The sequence below is a fragment of the Salmo salar genome, chromosome 11 (genome assembly GCF_965601325.2).
Source record: "Salmo salar chromosome 11, fSalSal1, whole genome shotgun sequence".
NCBI classification, from domain to species: Eukaryota; Metazoa; Chordata; class Actinopteri; order Salmoniformes; family Salmonidae; genus Salmo; species Salmo salar.
The window spans coordinates 122,850,985-122,873,501 of record NC_138301.1 but is presented as its reverse complement, the minus strand read 5'-3'; the positions used below and the strand labels follow the sequence as shown (position 1 = coordinate 122,873,501).

Sequence of the window (22,517 nt, the reverse complement as noted above, 5' to 3'; positions counted from 1 at the left end):
TATTACCTTCCTGGTTGTTATTGGTTATTACCTTCCTGGTTATTATTGGTTATTACCTTCCTGGTTATTATTGGTTATTACCTTCCTGGTTGTTATTGGTTATTACCTTCCTGGTTATTATTGGTTATTACCTTCCTGGTTGTTATTGGTTATTACCTTCCTGGTTGTTATTGGTTATTACCTTCCTGGTTGTTATTGGTTATTACCTTCCTGGTTGTTATTGGTTATTACCTTCCTGGTTATTACCTTCCTGGTTGTTATTGGTTATTACCTTCCTGGTTGTTATTGGTTATTACCTTCCTGGTTGTTATTGGTTATTACCTTCCTGGTTATTACCTTCCTGGTTGTTATTGGTTATTACCTTCCTGGTTGTTATTGGTTATTACCTTCCTGGTTGTTATTGGTTATTACCTTCCTGGTTATTACCTTCCTGGTTGTTATTGGTTATTACCTTCCTGGTTGTTATTGGTTATTACCTTCCTGGTTATTACCTTCCTGGTTGTTATTGGTTATTACCTTCCTGGTTGTTATTGGTTATTACCTTCCTGGTTGTTATTGGTTATTACCTTCCTGGTTGTTATTGGTTATTACCTTCCTGGTTGTTATTGGTTATTACCTTCCTGGTTGTTATTGGTTATTACCTTCCTGGTTATTACCTTCCTGGTTGTTATTGGTTATTACCTTCCTGGTTGTTATTGGTTATTACCTTCCTGGTTATTACCTTCCTGGTTGTTATTGGTTATTACCTTCCTGGTTGTTATTGGTTATTACCTTCCTGGTTGTTATTGGTTATTACCTGGGTCTGACTCCTCTCCCTGTGGGGGCGACATGGGGCTGCTGGGGGAGGTGGGGGCTTGGTGTCGTGAAAGCTGGATGTCCGTCTGCAGTTTGGGTTTTTCTGGTACGAGTTGGAGGGAACGCCTCCTCCTCCCATCCCTCCTAACCCAGTCCTCTCCACCATCTCCACCCAGTCCGCCGTGCGGTCTCGTCGTTCGGAGCTCCCGCCACCACCTTCTCTCATGTACCCGGCCACGGGAGGCCCCAGGACAAGCTCCACCCTGGGGCTCAGTCTGTCTGGCAGAGTAACCGAGCTGCGCTGTGGGACCCTGGGCTCGGGGAAGGGGGCGGTGATACGAAACCGGCTCAGATTAGAATCGTCTTCCTGGAGGTTCAGGGGGCTGGAGTTGGGACTGAGCCCAGGGAGGGTGAACCCTGGCTGGGTAGGGGTGGCTGTGGCGGTGGGGGATTCCTCCAGCAGAGTGTCGTGGACAGGGCTCTGTGAGACATGATAGAGCTGGGTGGCTTCCCTCAAACCTCTTTTCTTCATCTCTTTTAACTGCTGCTGGGCCAGACGATACCTGGAGAATACAGTCATATAGTTAACCCTTCAGCTGCTGCTGAACCAGACGATACCTGGAGAATACAGTCATATAGTTAACCCTTCAGCTGCTGCTGAACCAGACGATACCTGGAGAATACAGTCATATAGTTAACCCTTCAGCTGCTGCTGAACCAGACGATACCTGGAGAATACAGTCATATAGTTAACCCTTCAGCTGCTGCTGAACCAGACGATACCTGGAGAATACAGTCATATAGTTAACCCTTCAGCTGCTGCTGAACCAGACGATACCTGGACAGAATACAGTCATATAGTTAACCCTTCAGCTGCTGCTGAACCAGACGATACCTGGAGAATACAGTCATATAGTTAACCCTTCAGCTGCTGCTGAACCAGACGATACCTGGACAGAATACAGTCATATAGTTAACCCTTCAGCTGCTGCTGAACCAGACGATACCTGGACAGAATACAGTCATATAGTTAACCCTTCAGCTGCTGCTGAACCAGACGATACCTGGACAGAATACAGTCATATAGTTAACCCTTCAGCTGCTGCTGAACCAGACGATACCGCAGTCATATAGTCAGAAGGTGTTAAATTCAATTGATCAGCAGTTTTAAAATGTGTTGATGAATCCAAGCGAGAGAATGAAGAGGTTCATTAGTGTGCTTGTTTCAGCAAACATGCTGACTAGACCGGGCGCGTGCGCCAAGGACGTCAAGTGTAAAAAAAAAATTTGGGCGCCTGGCTTCGCAGATGCTTGTTGACGAGTGCCCAGTTTGGATGAAATTATTTGAAAAACATGTATGTGTACATTTATTTTGCAACATTCGCACATTTAACGCAAGTGGTGTGGTCAGCATCTAACACTACAGTTATTCCCCGTACTTCAGCTGGAACACTACAGTTATTCCCCGTACTTCAGCTGGAACACTACAGTTATTCCCCGTACTTCAACTAGAACACTACAGTTATTCCCCGTACTTCAGCTGGAACACTACAGTTATTCCCCGTACTTCAGCTGGAACACTACAGTTATTCCCCGTACTTCAGCTAGAACACTACAGTTATTCCCCGTACTTCAGCTAGAACACTACAGTTATTACCCGTACTTCAGCTGGAACACTACAGTTATTCCCCGTACTTCAGCTGGAACACTACAGTTATTCCCCGTACTTCAGCTGGAACACTACAGTTATTCCCCGTACTTCAGCTGGAACACTACAGTTATTCCCCGTACTTCAGCTGGAACACTACAGTTATTCCCCGTACTTCAGCTAGAACACTACAGTTATTCCCCATACTTCAGCTAGAACACTACAGTTATTACCCGTACTTCAGCTGGAACACTACAGTTATTCCCCGTACTTCAGCTGGAACACTACAGTTATTCCCCGTACTTCAGCTGGAACACTACAGTTATTCCCCGTACTTCAGCTGGAACACTACAGTTATTCCCCGTACTTCAGCTAGAACACTACAGTTATTCCCCGTACTTCAGCTAGAACACTACAGTTATTCCCCGTACTTCAGCTGGAACACTACAGTTATTCCCCGTACTTCAGCTGGGACACTACAGTTATTCCCCGTACTTCAGCTAGAACACTACAGTTATTCCCCGTACTTCAGCTAGAACACTACAGTTATTCCCCGTACTTCAGCATCTAACCCTACAGTTATTCCCCGTACTTCAGCTAGAACACTACAGTTATTCCCCGTACTTCAGCATCTAACACTACAGTTATTCCCCGTACTTCAGCTGGAACCCTACAGTTATTCCCCGTACTTCAGCATCTAACCCTAGAGTTATTCCCCGTACTTCAGCATCTAACCCTAGAGTTATTCCCCATACTTCAGCATCTAACACTACAGTTATTCCCCGTACTTCAGCTGGAACCCTACAGTTATTCCCCGTACTTCAGCATCTAACCCTAGAGTTATTCCCCGTACTTCAGCATCTAACCCTAGAGTTATTCCCCGTACTTCAGCATCTAACACTACAGTTATTCCCCGTACTTCAGCTAGGACACTACAGTTATTCCCCGTACTTCAGCTAGAACACTACAGTTATTCCCCGTACTTCAGCATCTAACACTACAGTTATTCCTGTACTTCAGCTAGGACACTACAGTTATTCCCCGTACTTCAGCTAGAACACTACAGTCATTCCCCGTACTTCAGCTGGAACACTACAGTTATTCCCCGTACTTCAGCTAGAACACTACAGTTATTCCCCGTACTTCAGCTGGAACACTACAGTTATTCCCCATACTTCAGCTAGAACACTACAGTTACAGTTATTCCCTATACTTCAGCTAGAACACTACAGTTATTCCCCATACTTTAGCTAGAACACTACAGTTATTCCCCATACTTCAGCTAGAACACTACAGTTATTCCCCGTACTTCAGCTGGAACACTACAGTTATTCCCCGTACTTCAGCTAGAACACTACAGTTATTCCCCGTACTTCAGCTGGAACACTACAGTTATTCCCCGTACTTCAACTGGAACACTACAGTTATTCCCCGTACTTCAGCTGGGACACTACAGTTATTCCCTGTAATTCAGCTAGAACACTACAGTTATTCCCCGTACTTCAGCATCTAACCCTAGAGTTATTCCCCATACTTCAGCTAGAACACTACAGTTATTCCCCGTACTTCAGCTAGAACACTACAGTTATTCCCCGTACTTCAGCATCTAACCCTACAGTTATTCCCCGTACTTCAGCTAGAACACTACAGTTATTCCCCGTACTTCAGCATCTAACACTACAGTTATTCCCCGTACTTCAGCTGGAACCCTACAGTTATTCCCCGTACTTCAGCATCTAACCCTAGAGTTATTCCCCGTACTTCAGCATCTAACCCTAGAGTTATTCCCCATACTTCAGCATCTAACACTACAGTTATTCCCCGTACTTCAGCTAGGACACTACAGTTATTCCCGTACTTCAGCTAGAACACTACAGTTATTCCCCGTACTTCAGCATCTAACACTACAGTTATTCCCCGTACTTCAGCTAGGACACTACAGTTATTCCCGTACTTCAGCTAGAACACTACAGTTATTCCCGTACTTCAGCATCTAACACTACAGTTATTCCCGTACTTCAGCTAGGACACTACAGTTATTCCCCGTACTTCAGCTAGAACACTACAGTTATTCCCCGTACTTCAGCTGGAACACTACAGTTATTCCCCGTACTTCAGCTAGAACACTACAGTTATTCCCCGTACTTCAGCTGGAACACTACAGTTATTCCCCGTACTTCAGCTGGAACACTACAGTTATTCCCCGTACTTCAGCTGGAACACTACAGTTATTCCCGTACTTCAGCTAGAACACTACAGTTATTCCCGTACTTCAGCTAGAACACTACAGTTATTCCCCGTACTTCAGCTAGAACACTACAGTTATTCCCCGTACTTCAGCTAGGAACACTACAGTTATTCCCCGTACTTCAGCTAGAACACTACAGTTATTCCCGTACTTCAGCTAGAACACTACAGTTATTCCCGTACTTCAGCTGGAACACTACAGTTATTCCCCATACTTCAGCTGGAACACTACAGTTATTCCCCGTACTTCAGCTAGGACACTACAGTTATTCCCCGTACTTCAGCTAGGACACTACAGTTATTCCCCATACTTCAGCTGGAACACTACAGTTATTCCCCGTACTTCAGCTAGGACACTACAGTTATTCCCCGTACTTCAGCTAGGACACTACAGTTATTCCCCGTACTTCTGACTCAGAAAAGTCCTAAAGCCTTTAAAAAAATATTAATTAATATATATATATATATATATATATATATATATATATATATATATATATATATATATATATATATATATATATAAATACCCGTTTTTCCTTAAATGTTTCGCAGACGATACATCAATTATCAGTTATGAGATGGTTAGTTCCAGCCAAGCAATCTGATTGGTCCAAATAGTGATTTGACTGTCAAAATGTAGTTGTGGAGCACACTGTATTTTGTGAACATATATTAAAATTAAAAACATAGATGTGAAATTAAATAAAAAAATTTAAAAACTCTACCTACCCAAAGATTGGCGGTAGCACCTTCTGTCCCGATGGAGACAGTCTATCTGGGTCCTGAACCAGGGGAATAACTAGAGGAGGAGGCTGAGGTAGAGGTTTACACCCCAGGTTAGGCCTTTCGTTCTGGGCTAACCCTGGCCCTGTGCCCCCGTGGTTCCCCTGGCTGTCGGAGAGGCTGGGTCTCTGGAGGCTGTTCCCACAGATGGAGGCCTCGTCAGAGAGTTTACGTCCCCCAGGTGAGTGCATAGATCCGCGGCGGACCGAGCTACACTGGGGCGTCCGGCAGAGTTTACGCCACAGGGTGACCAGGATGGTAGCTAGGATGACAGCCAGACACAGGGATATACCGGCCACGACTACCAGGTTACCACCGAGAAAGGAGGAGGAGGCTGGAGGAGGCGGGGCGGACGGAGAGGGAGCGGGGAGGACTGGGAGACAGAGAGAGATGGAAAGAGAGGAAGCGAGAAGGCGGTGAGGGAAAGTAGAAAGAAAGAGAAATAGACGAGGGGACAAGAGAAACAAGGTTAAGTTAGATGATTGAGGAAATCAATATGACATCATTGAGGATAAGCCTATGAGCACAAGACAATGAAAATATGTATTTTGTTTGTTAAAAAGACGTATTTTCACGTCTTGCGCAGATAGAGGAAGTGACATTGCTGGGCATAAAAGAGAAAAGCAGAGAGAGTAGGAGGGAGATACTACATGACTGAAGATATGAGGAAATGCTAGAATCAGAGTGGAAAGGAGAGAGAGAGAGAGTTGACATTAGATTATGTTAAGAAAGGAACAGCGTACCTGCACAGTCTTCCAGTGAGCAGAGAGACTGTTCCTTGACCATGCCGGTGCACTGCATACTCCCACCACCGGAGGGCAGCAGACACTCTCGCACTCGCTCCCTCACCCCCTCTCCACAGCTCACACTGCACACACTCCACGCCTGCCACACACCCCATGACTCTATGGAGAGAGGAGAGGGGTGAGAGAGCGAGGGGGGGGGGGGGGGGGGCGAAAGAGAGAGGAGGGAGAAGAGGGCAAGAGATTTTGGGGGATCGAGCTAGAGAGAGATGTCACATACAGTAGCTCTCTAGCTGCTGAAAAATGCTAGTCAAGCTGGTCTGATGCTGGTCAAGCTGGTCTGATGCTGGTCAGTGCTGGTCTGATGCTGGTCAAGCTGGTCTGATGCTGGTCAGTGCTGGTCTGATGCTGGTCAAGCTGGTCTGATGCTGGTCAAGCACTGGTCTGATGCTGGTCAAGCTCTTGTCTGATCCTGGTCTGATGCTGGTCAGTGCTGGTCTGATGCTGGTCAGTGCTGGTCTGATGCTGGTCAAGCTGGTCTGATGCTGGTCAAGCTGGTCTGATGCTGGTCAAGCACTGGTCTGATGCTGGTCAAGCTGGTCTGATGCTGGTCAAGCTGGTCTGATGCTGGTCAAGCACTGGTCTGATGCTGGTCAAGCGCTTGTCTGATCCTGGTCTGATGCTGGTCAGTGCTGGTCTGATGCTGGTCAAGCTGGTCTGATGTTGGCCAAGTTGGTTTGATGCTGGACTGATGCTGGTCTGATGCTGGTCAGTGCTGGTCTGATGTTGGCCAAGTTGGTTTGATGCTGGACTGATGCTGGTCTGGTGCTGGTCAGTGCTGGTCTGATGCTGGTCAGTGCTGGTCTGATGCTGGTCAGTGCTGGTCTGATGCTGGTCTGGTGCTGGTCTGATGCTGGTCAGTGCTGGTCTGATGCTGGTCTGATGCTGGTCAGTGCTGGTCTGATGCTGGTCTGATGCTGTCTAGTGCTGGTCAAGCTTTTTCTGATGCTTCCCAAGCTAGCGTTGAGTTAGGGTTAAGGTTAGGGCTAGAATATAGCAGTTAGGGTTTGCGGTCAGGGTTAGGGGTGTACGGTCATGGTAGGGTCAGGGTTAGGGGTGTAGGGTCATGGTTGGGTTAGGGTTAGGGGTGTAGGGTCATGCTTGGGTCAGGGGTCATGCTTGGGTCAGGGGTCATGCTTGGGTCAGGGTAAAGTTGTGTTCCTACCTGTGTTCCTGTTTACCACCAGGCAGGTCTGTGCTGGACTCTGGGAGCGGCTGAAGTTGAGCACGAATCTAAAGCAGTATTTATTCCTTCCTGGGTCAAACACCGAACAGTTGAATTCTGTCTCGTTCTCCCCCTGTGTCAGCCAATTAAACGCCAGTGGAACGGAGGGGGGCAGGCCTTCCGCCCCCATCACCCCTCCCCCCGCCCCTGTGCCCCCCTTTCCCTCTGACCCCACATCTCCGTCCCGGAATAAGAGGACCTTGCCGTTGATCAGAGCACAGGGAGGGGTCACCAGTCGTAAAGATACCGCTCCCTCGCAGCCTGACCTGGAGGAGGAAGAGGAGGAGGAGGAGGAGGAGGAGGAGAATCCTTTACAAAAACGACATCTACAATTTTAAACTGGCTGCAGAAGTTGTGCCTGGATGTAAATCACTGCCACCCGGTGAGGTTAGCATAGGGCTAACATGCGCCATGTTATCTTATGGGACCAGCTACAATTTCGCTTTCTGTCACATGCAAGTAAATCCACAATTTTAATTGGCTGATACGCATTATGTACGTGAGAACTTGTTTAACTTTAAATGCTTGCTTATGTTCGCACTGTATTTTGGTTTAATACAATACTTTGCAAAAGTGTGTGTGTGTGTGTGTGTGTGTGTGTGTGTGTGTGTGTGTGTGTGTGTGTGTACCTGTAGGAGTTGATGTTGTCCACCAGTAGCTTATAGGAGAAGATCCTAGAGAGGTAGAGAGGACCAGATGACTTGACATCCTGGTTTGTGTGAGGGGAGCGCAGCGCCACCCTGTGGTCAAATAAAATAAAAACTTTATTTATAAACACACATTTACAACAATAAATTGCAGTGCTTCACACTCACATAAGACAAATAAAAATATGATACTTTTTTTTAGACAAGAAGTAAATAGATGACACAGGTAAAATGTGACGCAGCATGACTAAGTTGCTTTGGCTAAAAGCATCAGCTAACTGGCATGCTGTATATAATACACACTCAGTGGACAGTTTATTAGGTACACCACCCTATACAGGAAAATGGATCGCTCCTACAGACAGTGAGTCATGTGGTCATGGCTTGTTATATAAAGCAGCCAGACAGGCATTAAGACATTCAGTTACTGTTCAGTTGAACGTTAGAATGGGCAAAATGAGAGACTAAGAGACTTTGAGCGTCGGTATGATCGTCGGTGCCAGGCTCGCCAGATCCAGTATCTCAGAAACGGTCGCCCTACTGGGCTTTTCAAGCACGACAGTGTCTAGGTTTTTACTGAGAATGGTGCGACAAACAAAAAAACATCCAGTCAGCTGCAGTCCTGTGGGTGAAAACAGCTCGTTGATGAGAGGTCGAAGGAGAAGGACAAGAGCGCCTGCAAGCTAACAGGCGGTCCACAAACAGGCAAATAACGGCGTGGTACAACAGTGGTGTGCAGAACGGCATCTTGGTCGATCGTTGTAACGGATGGGGTGTTACAGCAGATGACCTCACCGGGTTCCCCTCCTATCAGCTACAAGCAAGAAGAAGCAGCTCCAGTGGGCAAAGTGACAGGAAGTAGTTTGGGGTTGCTGGGATTTATTTAAATTTTTTGTAGACGGGGGGGGGGGCAACTTATTTCTATGTGAAAACCCAAATAGTCTATTTCCTTATTAAAAAGTGAATACAGACTTGTGTGAGGATAATGTGTATAACAGTATAATTCCCAGCCCTATACAGTATAGTAGTATTATAATTCCCAGCCCTATATAGTATAGTAGTATTATAATTCCCAGCCCTATATAGTATAGTAGTATAATACCCAGCCCTATATAGTATAGTAGTATTATAATTCCCAGCCCTATATAGTATAGTAGTAGTATAATTCCCAGCCCTATATAGTATAGTAGTAGTATAATTCCCAGCCCTATATAGTATAGTAGTATTATAATTCCCAGCCCTATATAGTAATAGTATAATTCCCAGCCCTATATAGTATAGTAGTAGTATAATTCCCAGCCCTATATAGTATAGTAGTAGTATAATTCCCAGCCCTATATAGTATAGTAGTATAATTCCCAGCCCTATATAGTATAGTAGTAGTGTAATTCCCAGCCCTATATAGTATAATAGTATAATTCCCAGCCCTATATAGTATAGTAGTAGTATAATTCCCAGCCCTATACAGTATAGTAGTATAATTCCCAGCCCTATATAGTAATAGTATAATTCCCAGCCCTATATAGTATAGTAGTAGTATAATTCCCAGCCCTATATAGTATAGTAGTAGTATAATTCCCAGCCCTATATAGTATAGTAGTATAATTCCCAGCCCTATATAGTAATAGTATAATTCCCAGCCCTATATAGTATAGTAGTAGTATAATTCCCAGCCCTATATAGTATAGTAGTATAATTCCCAGCCCTATATAGTATAGTAGTAGTATAATTCCCAGCCCTATATAGTATAGTAGTAGTATAATTCCCAGCCCTATATAGTATAGTAGTATAATTCCCAGCCCTATATAGTATAATAGTATAATTCCCAGCCCTATATAGTATAATAGTATAATTCCCAGCCCTATATAGTATAATAGTATAATTCCCAGCCCTATATAGTATAATAGTAGTATTATAATTCCCAGCCCTATATAGTATAATAGTATAATTCCCAGCCCTATATAGTATAATAGTATAATACCCAGCCCTATATAGTATAGTAGTATAATACCCAGCCCTATATAGTATAGTAGTATAATACCCAGCCCTATATAGTATAGTAGTATAATACCCAGCCCTATACAGTATAGTAGTATAATACCCAGCCCTATATAGTATAGTAGTATAATACCCAGCCCTATACAGTATAGTAGTATAATACCCAGCCCTATATAGTATAGTAGTATAATACCCAGCCCTATACAGTATAGTAGTATAATACCCAGCCCTATATAGTATAGTAGTAGTATAATTTCCAGCCCTATATAGTGTAATAGTATAATTCCCAGCCCTATAGAGGATAGCAATAGTATAATTCCCAGCCCTATATAGTATAGTAATAGTATAATTCCCAGCCCTATATAGTATAGTAATAGTATAATTCCCAGCCCTATATAGTATAGTAGTAGTATAATTCCCAGCCCTATATAGTATAATAGTATAATTCCCAGCCCTATATAGTAGTAGTATAATTCCCAGCCCTATATAGTATAATAGTATAATTCCCAGCCTTATATAGTATAGTAGTAGTATAATTCCCAGCCCTATATAGTATAATAGTATAATTCCCAGCCCTATATAGTATAGTAGTAGTATAATTCCCAGCCCTATATAGTATAATAGTATAATTCCCAGCCCTATATAGTATAGTAGTAGTATAATTCCCAGCCCTATATAGTATAATAGTATAATTCCCAGCCCTATATAGTATAGTAGTAGTATAATTCCCAGCCCTATATAGTATAGTAGTAGTATAATTCCCAGCCCTATATAGTATAGTAGTATAATACCCAGCCCTATATAGTATAGTAGTAGTATAATAGTAGTATAATTCCCAGCCCTATTTAGTATAATAGTAGTATAGTAGTAGTATAATTCCCAGCCCTATTTAGTATAATAGTAGTATAATAGTAGTATAATTCCCAGCCCTATATAGTATAATAGTAGTATAATAGTAGTATAATTCCCAGCCCTATTTAGTATAATAGTAGTATAGTAGTAGTATAATTCCTAGCCCTATATAGTATAATAGTAGTATAATTCCCAGCCCTATATAGTATAATAGTAGTATAATAGTAGTATAATTCCTAGCCCTATATAGTATAATAGTAGTATAATAGTAGTATAATTCCCAGCCCTATATAGTATAATAGTATAATTCCCAGCCCTATATAGTATAATAGTAGTATAATTCCCAGCCCTATATAGTATAGTAATAGTATAATTCCCAGCCCTATATAGTATAGTAATAGTATAATTCCCAGCCCTATATAGTATAATAGTAGTATAATTCCCAGCCCTATAAAGTATAGTAATAGTATAATTCCCAGCCCTATATAGTATGGTAATAGTATAATTCCCAGCCCTATATAGTATAATAGTATAATTCCCAGCCCTATATAGTATAATAGTAGTATAATTCCCAGCCCTATATAGTATAATAGTATAATTCCCAGCCCTATATAGTATAGTAGTATTATAATTCCCAGCCCTATATAGTATAGTAATAGTATAATTCCCAGCCCTATATAGTATAGTAGTAGTATAATTCCCAGCCCTATATAGTATAATAGTATAATTCCCAGCCCTATATAGTATAATAGTAGTATAATTCCCAGCCCTATATAGTATAATAGTATAATTCCCAGCCCTATATAGTATAATAGTAGTATAATTCCCAGCCCTATATAGTATAGTAATAGTATAATTCCCAGCCCTATATAGTATAGTAATAGTATAATTCCCAGCCCTATATAGTATAATAGTAGTATAATTCCCAGCCCTATAAAGTATAGTAATAGTATAATTCCCAGCCCTATATAGTATAGTAATAGTATAATTCCCAGCCCTATATAGTAGAGTAGTAGTATAATTCCCAGCCCTATATAGTATAATAGTATAATTCCGAGCCCTATATAGTATAGTAGTATAATTCCCAGCCCTATATAGTATAGTAGTAGTATAATACCCAGCCCAATACAGTATAATAGTATAATTCCCAGCCCTATAGAGGATAGTAGTATTATAATTCCCAGCCCTATATAGTATAGTAATAGTATAATTCCCAGCCCTATATAGTATAGTAGTAGTATAATTCCCAGCCCAATACAGTATAATAGTATAATTCCCAGCCCTATAGAGGATAGTAGTATTATAATTCCCAGCCCTATATAGTATAGTGATAGTATAATTCCCAGCCCTATATAGTATAATTCCCAGCCCTATATAGTATAATAGTATAATTCCCAGCCCTATATAGTATAGTTGTATAATTCCAAGCCCTATATAGTATAATAGTATAATTCCCAGCCCTATATAGTATAGTAGTATAATTCCCAGCCCTATATAGTATAATAGTAGTATATTTCCCAGCCCTATATAGTATAATAGTAGTATAATAATAGTATAATTCCAGGCCCTATATAGTATAATAGTATAATTCCCAGCACTATATAGTATAGTAGTATTATAATTCCCAGCCCTATATAGTATAGTAATAGTATAATTCCCAGCCCTATATAGTATAGTAGTAGTATAATTCCCAGCCCTATATAGTATAATAGTATAATTCCCAGCCCTATATAGTATAATAGTAGTATAATTCCCAGCCCTTTATAGTATAATAGTAGTATAATTCCCAGACCTATATAGTATAGTAATAGTATAATTCCCAGCCCTATATAGTATAGATAGTATAATTCCCAGCCCTATATAGTATAGTAATAGTATAATTCCCAGCACTATATAGTATAATAGTATAATTCCCAGCCCTATATAGTATAGTAGTATAATACCCAGCCCTATATAGTATAATTCCCAGCCCTATATAGTATAATAGTAGTATAATTCCCAGCCCTATATAGTATAATAGTAGTATAATTCCCAGCCCTATATAGTATAATAGTATAATACCCAGCCCTATATAGTATAGTAGTATAATACCCAGCCCTATATAGTATAGTAGTATAATACCCAGCCCTATATAGTATAGTAGTATAATACCCAGCCCTATACAGTATAGTAGTATAATACCCAGCCCTATATAGTATAGTAGTATAATACCCAGCCCTATACAGTATAGTAGTATAATACCCAGCCCTATATAGTATAGTAGTATAATACCCAGCCCTATACAGTATAGTAGTATAATACCCAGCCCTATACAGTATAGTAGTATAATTCCCAGCCCTATATAGTATAGTAGTAGTATAATTCCCAGCCCTATATAGTATAGTAGTAGTATAATTCCCAGCCCTATATAGTATAGTAGTAGTATAATTCCCAGCCCTATATAGTATAGTAGTAGTATAATTCCCAGCCCTATATAGTATAGTAGTAGTATAATTCCCAGCCCTATATAGTATAGTAGTAGTATAATTCCCAGCCCTATATAGTATAGTAGTAGTATAATTCCCAGCCCTATATAGTATAATAGTAGTATAATAGTAGTATAATTCCCAGCCCTATATAGTATAATAGTAGTATAATAGTAGTATAATTCCTAGCCCTATATAGTATAATAGTAGTATAATAGTAGTATAATTCCCAGCCCTATATAGTATAATTCCCAGCCCTATATAGTATAATAGTATAATTCCCAGCCCTATATAGTATAATAGTAGTATAATAGTAGTATAATTCCCAGCCCTATTTAGTATAATAGTAGTATAGTAGTAGTATAATTCCTAGCCCTATATAGTATAATAGTAGTATAATAGTAGTATAATTCCCAGCCCTATATAGTATAATAGTAGTATAATAGTAGTATAATTCCTAGCCCTATATAGTATAATAGTAGTATAATAGTAGTATAATTCCCAGCCCTATATAGTATAATTCCCAGCCCTATATAGTATAATAGTATAATTCCCAGCCCTATATAGTATAATAGTAGTATAATTCCCAGCCCTATATAGTATAGTAATAGTATAATTCCCAGCCGTATATAGTATAGTAATAGTATAATTCCCAGCCCTGTATAGTATAATAGTAGTATAATTCCCAGCCCTATAAAGTATAGTAATAGTATAATTCCCAGCCCTATATAGTATAATAGTAGTATAATTCCCAGCCCTATATAGTATAATAGTATAATTCCCAGCCCTATATAGTATAGTAGTATTATAATTCCCAGCCCTATATAGTATAGTAATAGTATAATTCCCAGCCCTATATAGTATAGTAGTAGTATAATTCCCAGCCCTATATAGTATAATAGTATAATTCCCAGCCCTATATAGTATAATAGTAGTATAATTCCCAGCCCTATATAGTATAATAGTATAATTCCCAGCCCTATATAGTATAATAGTAGTATAATTCCCAGCCCTATATAGTATAGTAATAGTATAATTCCCAGCCCTATATAGTATAGTAATAGTATAATTCCCAGCCCTATATAGTATAATAGTAGTATAATTCCCAGCCCTATATAAGTATAGTAAGTAGTATAATTCCCAGCCCTATATAGTATAGTAGTAGTATAATTCCCAGCCCTATATAGTATAATAGTATAATTCCCAGCCCTATATAGTATAGTAGTATAATTCCCAGCCCTATATAGTATAGTAGTAGTATAATACCCAGCCCAATACAGTATAATAGTATAATTCCCAGCCCTATAGAGGTTAGTAGTGTTATAATTCCCAGCCCTATATAGTATAGTAATAGTATAATTCCCAGCCCTATATAGTATAGTAGTAGTATAATTCCCAGCCCAATACAGTATAATAGTATAATTCCCAGCCCTATAGAGGATAGTAGTATTATAATTCCCAGCCCTATATAGTATAGTAATAGTATAATTCCCAGCCCTATATAGTATAATTCCCAGCCCTATATAGTATAATAGTATAATTCCCAGCCCTATATAGTATAGTAGTATAATTCCAAGCCCTACATAGTATAATAGTATAATTCCCAGCCCTATATAGTATAGTAGTATAATTCCCAGCCCTATATAGTATAATAGTAGTATATTTCCCAGCCCTATATAGTATAACAGTAGTATAATAATAGTATAATTCCAGGCCCTATATAGTATAATAGTATAATTCCCAGCCCTATATAGTATAGTAGTATTATAATTCCCAGCCCTATATAGTATAGTAATAGTATAATTCCCAGCCCTATATAGTATAGTAGTAGTATAATTCCCAGCCCTATATAGTATAATAGTAGTATAATTCCCAGCCCTATATAGTATAGTAGTAGTATAATTCCCAGCCCTATATAGTATAGTAATAGTATAATTCCCAGCCCTATATAGTATAGTAATAGTATAATTCCCAGCCCTATATAGTATAATAGTATAATTCCCAGCCCTATATAGTATAGTAGTATAATACCCAGCCCTATATAGTATAATTCCCAGCCCTATATAGTATAATAGTAGTATAATTCCCAGCCCTATATAGTATAATAGTAGTATAATTCCCAGCCCTATATAGTATAGTAGTAGTATAATTCCCAGCCCTATATAGTAATAGTATAATTCCCAGCCCTATATAGTATAATAGTAGTATAATTCCCAGCCCTATATAGTATAGTAGTAGTATAATTCCCAGCCCTATATAGTATAATAGTATAATTCCCAGCCCTATATAGTATAATAGTAGTATAATTCCCAGCCCTATATAGTAGTATTATAATTCCCAGCCCTATATAGTATAGTAATAGTATAATTCCCAGCCCTATATAGTATAATAGTATAATTCCCAGCCCTATATAGTATAGTAGTATAATACCCAGCCCTATATAGTACAATTCCCAGCCCTATATAGTATAATAGTAGTATAATTCCCAGCACTATATAGTATAATAGTAGTATAATTCCCAGCCCTATATATTTTATAGTAGTAGTATAATTCCCAGCCCTATATAGTATAATAGTATAATTCCCAGCCCTATATAGTGTAGTAATAGTATAATTCCCAGCCCTATATAGCATAATAGTATAATTCCCAGCCCTATATAGTATAGTAGTAGTATAATTCCCAGCCCTATATAGTATAGTAGTATAATACCCAGCCCTATATAGTATAATAGTATAATTCCCAGCCCTATATAGTATAATAGTATAATTCCCAGCCCTATATAGTATAGTAATAGTGTAATTCCCAGCACTATATAGTATAGTAATAGTATAATTCCCAGCCCTATATAGTATAGTAGTAGTATAATTCCCAGCCCTATATAGTATAATAGTATAATTCCCAGCCCTATATAGTATAATAGTATAATTCCCAGCCCTATATAGTATAATAGTATAATTCCCAGCCCTATATAGTATAGTAGTATAATACCCAGCCCTATATAGTATAGTAATAGTATAATTCCCAGCCCTATATAGTATAATAGTATAATTCCCAGCCCTATATAGTATAATAGTATAATTCCCAGCCCTATATAGTATAATAGTATAATTCCCAGCCCTATATAGTATAATAGTATAATTCCCAGCCCTATATAGTATAGTAATAGTATAATTCCCAGCCCTATATAGTATAGTATTATAATACCCAGCCCTATATAGTATAGTAGTAGTATAATTCCCAGCACTATATAGTATAATAGTAGTATAATAGTAGTATAATTCCCAGCCCTATATAGTATAATAGTAGTATAATAGTAGTATAATTCCCAGCCCTATATAGTATAATAGTAGTATAATAGTAGTATAATTCCCAGCCCTATATAGTATAATTCCCAGCCCTATATAGTATAATAGTATAATTCCCAGCCCTATATAGTATAGTAGTAGTATAATTCCCAGCCCTATATAGTATAGTAATAGTATAATTCCCAGCCGTATATAGTATAGTAATAGTATAATTCCCAGCCCTGTATAGTATAATAGTAGTATAATTCCCAGCCCTATAAAGTATAGTAATAGTATAATTCCCAGCCCTATATAGTATAGTAGTAGTATAATTCCCAGCCCTATATAGTATAATAGTATAATTGCCAGCCCTATATAGTATAGTAGTATAATACCCAGCCCTATATAGTATAATTCCCAGCCCTATATAGTATAATAGTAGTATAATTCCCAGCCTATATAGTATAATAGTAGTATAATTCCCAGCCCTATATAGTATAATAGTAGTATAATTCCCAGCCCTATATAGTATAATAGTAGTATAATTCCCAGCCTATATAGTATAATAGTAGTATAATTCCCAGCCCTATATAGTATAATAGTAGTATAATTCCCAGCCTATATAGTATAATAGTAGTATAATTCCCAGCCCTCTATAGTATAGTAGTAGTATAATTCCCAGCCCTATATAGTAATAGTATAATTCCCAGCCCTATATAGTATAGTAGTAGTATAATTCCCAGCCCTATATAGTATAATAGTATAATTCCCAGCCCTATATAGTATAATAGTAGTATAATTCCCAGCCCTATATAGTAGTATTATAATTCCCAGCCCTATATAGTATAGTAATAGTATAATTCCCAGCCCTATATAGTATAATAGTATAATTCCCAGCCCTATATAGTATAGTAGTAGTATAATTCCCAGCCCTATATAGTATAGTAGTATAATACCCAGCCCTATATAGTATAATAGTATAATTCCCAGCCCTATATAGTATAATAGTATAATTCCCAGCCCTATATAGTATAGTAGTAGTATAATTCCCAGCCCTATATAGTATAATAGTATAATTCCCAGCCCTATATAGTATAGTAGTAGTATAATTCCCAGCCCTATATAGTATAATAGTATAATTCCCAGCCCTATATAGTAGTAGTATAATTCCCAGCCCTATATAGTATAATAGTATAATTCCCAGCCCTATATAGTATAATAGTATAATTCCCAGCCCTATATAGTATAATAGTATAATTCCCAGCCCTATATAGTATAATAGTAGTATAATTCCCAGCCCTATATAGTATAATAGTAGTATAATTCCCAGCCCTATATAGTATAATAGTAGTATAATTCCCAGCCCTATATAGTATAATAGTATAATTCCCAGCCCTATATAGTATAGTAATAGTATAATTCCCAGCCCTATATAGTATAGTAATAGTATAATTCCCAGCCCTATATAGTATAATAGTATAATTCCCAGCCCTATATAGTATAATAGTAGTATAATTCCCAGCCCTATATAGTATAGTAGTAGTATAATTCCCAGCCCTATATAGTAATAGTATAATTCCCAGCCCTATATAGTATAATAGTATAATTCCCAGCCCTATATAGTATAATAGTAGTATAATTCCCAGCCCTATATAGTATAGTAGTAGTATAATTCCCAGCCCTATATAGTATAATAGTATAATTCCCAGCCCTATATAGTATAATAGTAGTATAATTCCCAGCCCTATATAGTATAGTATAATAGTATAATTCCCAGCCCTATATAGTATAGTAGTATAATACCCAGCCCTATATAGTATAATAGTAGTATAATTCCCAGCCCTATATAGTATAGTAGTAGTATAATTCCCAGCCCTATATAGTAATAGTATAATTCCCAGCCCTATATAGTATAATAGTAGTATAATTCCCAGCCCTATATAGTATAGTAGTAGTATAATTCCCAGCCCTATATAGTATAGTAGTAGTATAATTCCCAGCCCTATATAGTATAATAGTAATATTCCCAGCCCTATATAGTATAATAGTAGTATAATTCCCAGCCCTATATAGTATAATAGTATAATTCCCAGCCCTATATAGTATAGTATAATAGTATAATTCCCAGCCCTATATAGTATAATAGTATAATTCCCAGCCCTATATAGTATAGTAGTATAATTCCCAGCCCTATATAGTATAATAGTATAATTCCCAGCCCTATATAGTATAGTAGTAGTATAATTCCCAGCCCTATATAGTATAGTAGTAGTATAATTCCCAGCCCTATATAGTATAGTATTATAATTCCCAGCCCTATATAGTATAGTAGTAGTATTATTCCCAGCCCTATATAGTATAATAGTAGTATAATAGTATATAGGGCTGGGAATTATACTATTATTCTATAGACTAATCAAAAAATGAGTCTAATCCAATGGGAGAGACTAATCAAAGGGAGAGACTAATCAAAGGGAGAGACTAATCCAAAAGGAGAGACTAATCCAAAGGGAGAGACTAATTCAAAAGGAGAGACTAATCAAAGGGAGAGACTAATCCAAAAGGAGAGACTAATCAAAGGGGAGAGACTAATCCAAAAGGAGAGACTAATCAAAGGGGAGAGACTAATCCAAAAGGAGAGACTAATTCAAAAGGAGAGACTAATTCAAAAGGAGAGACTAATCCAAAGGGAGAGACTAATCCAAAAGGAGAGACTAATCAAAGGGGAGAGACTAATCCAAAAGGAGAGACTAATCCAAAAGGAGAGACTAATCCAAAGGGAGAGACTAATCCAAAAGGAGAGACTAATCAAAGGGGAGAGACTAATCCAAAAGGAGAGACTAATCAAAGGGGAGAGACTAATCCAAAAGGAGAGACTAATCAAAGGGGAGAGACTAATCCAAAAGGAGAGACTAATCAAAGGGGAGAGACTAATCAAAGGGGAGAGACTAATCCAAAAGGAGAGACTAATTCAAAAGGAGAGACTAATTCAAAAGGAGAGACTAATTCAAAAGGAGAGACTAATCCAAAAGGAGAGACTAATTCAAAAGGAGAGACTAATCAAAGGGAGAGACTAATCAAAGGGAGAGACTAATTCAAAAGGAGAGTCTAATTCAAAAGGAGAGACTAATTCAAAAGTAGAGACTAATTCAAAAGGAGAGACTAATTCAAAAGGAGAGACTAATTCAAAAGGAGAGACTAATCCAAAAGGAGAGACTAATCCAAAAGGAGAGACTAATTCAAAAGGAGAGACTAATCCAAAAGGAGAGACTAATTCAAAAGGAGAGACTAATTCAAAAGTAGAGACTAATTCAAAAGGAGAGACTAATCAAAGGGGAGAGACTAATCCAAAAGGAGAGACTAATTCAAAAGGAGAGACTAATTCAAAAGGAGAGACTAATTCAAAAGTAGAGACTAATTCAAAAGGAGAGACTAATTCAAAAGGAGAGACTAATTCAAAAGGAGAGACTAATTCAAAAGGAGAGACTAATCCAAAAGTAGAGACTAATTCAAAAGGAGAGACTAATTCAAAAGGAGAGACTAATTCAAAAGTAGAGACTAATTCAAAAGGAGAGACTAATTCAAAAGGAGAGACTAATTCAAAAGGAGAGACTAATTCAAAAGGAGAGACTAATCAAAGGGGAGAGACTAATCCAAAAGGAGAGACTAATTCAAAAGGAGAGACTAATTCAAAGGGGAGAGACTAATTCAAAAGGAGAGACTAATTCAAAAGGAGAGACTAATTCAAAAGGAGAGACTAATTCAAAAGGAGAGACTAATCAAAGGGGAGAGACTAATCCAAAAGGAGAGACTAATTCAAAAGGAGAGACTAATCCAAAAGGGGAGAGACTAATTCAAAAGGAGAGACTAATCCAAAGAAAACTAAAAACTAAACTAGGTTTCCCCTTTTATCTTTGGGTAGAAAACACATGATTTTGTACGACTCAAAATGGGTAAGAATACTACAAAGATCCAGCATACAAAAAGGACCAAACTCATTTCAGGTCAAATAATTTACCAGGACAAATTAGCTAGCAACGAAATGCTAGCTACATCTCCATGAATGTTTCATGTGTCTTTCGACCTGTCTCCTAATTAATACAGTTGGTTCACAGTGGGTTTCGGTATTTTAACCTGCGTGTGGTGAACGTGCGCGTCTTGTGGGGGATAGACAAAAATCAACATCACATCTGATCTGATTGGTCAAAAGACCAATTAGTGTGTGTGTGGGGGGGGGGGGGGGGGGGGGGGGGGGAGAAGAAAAAAAAGATCAGAATTGGACTGCCTGTGTAAACGCAGCCTAAAACACTCTATCCAATAAACTGCCCCACTCCTTCATTGAATTCATGTTAAAAATATGGTAAAACAACCAGTGTACCTGATGAAGTCTCGCTCCGTGAAATGAAACGCACACAACAGATCCACCGTCTGAGAATGCAGCTCTTTGATTGGGTGCCGTGTGCGGGCGCGGACCTTGTCGATGCTATTTCGACCAATCTGGTTGAACTCCAGGTAGCTGACCTCCAGGAAGAGGGCGGAACCAAGGCCAGAGGAGCAGGACTGGAACAGCTCATTGGTCGAGATACCCACCTGGGAGAGACAAAGGGGATGAGGGTTAGACAGCAGTGGCTCAACTTGAACGATACCTAAAGGTGATAAATAACAGCTATTATGTTCCGGCTATCATTAAGTTTAACAACCAACCATCCATCCACACATACAGACCCTCTCCTCACCTGGAAGGATCCTGACTGGTTGCTGGCTCGGTCCACGGCAATGTGAAAGGTCGGCCACTCCACCTGAAGCTCAGAGCTCCACCACCAGGTGGCAGTAGTAGTCGTAGTAGTAGTAGTAGTAGTAACAACCCCATTCCCATCTCTATCCGTTAGGCTAGCATTAGCATTAGAATTGGCGGTTGCGTAGTCAATCTGCTCCAGGCGGAAGTGGAACGTTCCAGCGTACAGGAAGCAGGAGCAGTTGAACTCTAAAATCAAGTCAGATCAAAAGTGTATTTGTAATATTGGATACAGCGTAGTGTGTACATAGTTCAATGAAATGTTTGGGCCAACTTTTAGAATGAAATGAAATGCTTCCTACAACAGAGTACATGTACAGTATTTAGAGAGTTTGGCCAGCTTTTAGAATGAAATGAAATGCTTCCTACAACAGAGTACATGTACAGTATTTAGAGAGTTTGTCCAGCTTTTAGAGTGAATGAAATGTTAGCGCTTTACAGAGTTCTATTTCTCCATTCATGACGAGAATTTGGAATCTTGTACAAATTCAGAAAATTCTGTGAACTGCTATTGGTCAATATTGCCCATGAGGAGCCAACATGGCCGCCATGAAATGTAGTTTCACGTAAAATGCATCAATAATGCAGGAAACCTCAAATGTCCTCGCTAAATACACGGCTCCGACATTCAGTAAAAAAAAAAAAAAAGTATAAGGCTGGTTGTCTACAGACGATGTCATTAGACCAAGTAGAAACCAGAGCACTAACCTAATCTCCCCTCTGATTGGTTGGCCGGCAGGGTCCTGGTGAGCAGGGTGGCGTTCGTTTCCGTGTCAACCAGAGTTAGGGTCATGTTCCGGATGTCGGAGGAAGCATTGCGCTCTGCGGTGTCGTAGTTGAGGAACACACTGCTGTTGCTAAGGGCAACATGGACGGATGGCCACAGGTGGAGGCCAGCCATAGCTGTTCAGTCAGAGAAGGGAGCAGGTAGACAGTAAGAAAAATCATGTAGATTTTAGTCCATTTCATCAA

At 39.0% G+C, this 22,517-nt stretch overlaps 2 protein-coding genes across 2 annotated transcripts in view; both read right to left on the bottom strand.

Moving 5' to 3' along the window:
- The window catches only part of tpte (transmembrane phosphatase with tensin homology), a 137,875-nt gene that overhangs the window by 60,735 nt on the left and 54,623 nt on the right, over positions 1-22,517 (bottom strand). The gene's annotated exons all lie outside the window — the stretch shown is intronic.
- Positions 1-22,517, bottom strand: part of thsd1 (thrombospondin, type I, domain containing 1) — a 51,307-nt gene that overhangs the window by 11,349 nt on the left and 17,441 nt on the right. Inside the window, exons 3-10 of the mRNA XM_045690262.2 lie at positions 22,254-22,448; positions 21,487-21,734; positions 21,129-21,340; positions 8,134-8,244; positions 7,445-7,770; positions 6,220-6,381; positions 5,423-5,849; positions 797-1,358 (exon numbers count right to left, since the gene is read on the bottom strand). Coding sequence (XP_045546218.2) covers positions 797-1,358; positions 5,423-5,849; positions 6,220-6,381; positions 7,445-7,770; positions 8,134-8,244; positions 21,129-21,340; positions 21,487-21,734; positions 22,254-22,448 — 2,243 coding nt within the window. The remainder of the gene's footprint in view (positions 1-796; positions 1,359-5,422; positions 5,850-6,219; positions 6,382-7,444; positions 7,771-8,133; positions 8,245-21,128; positions 21,341-21,486; positions 21,735-22,253; positions 22,449-22,517) is intronic.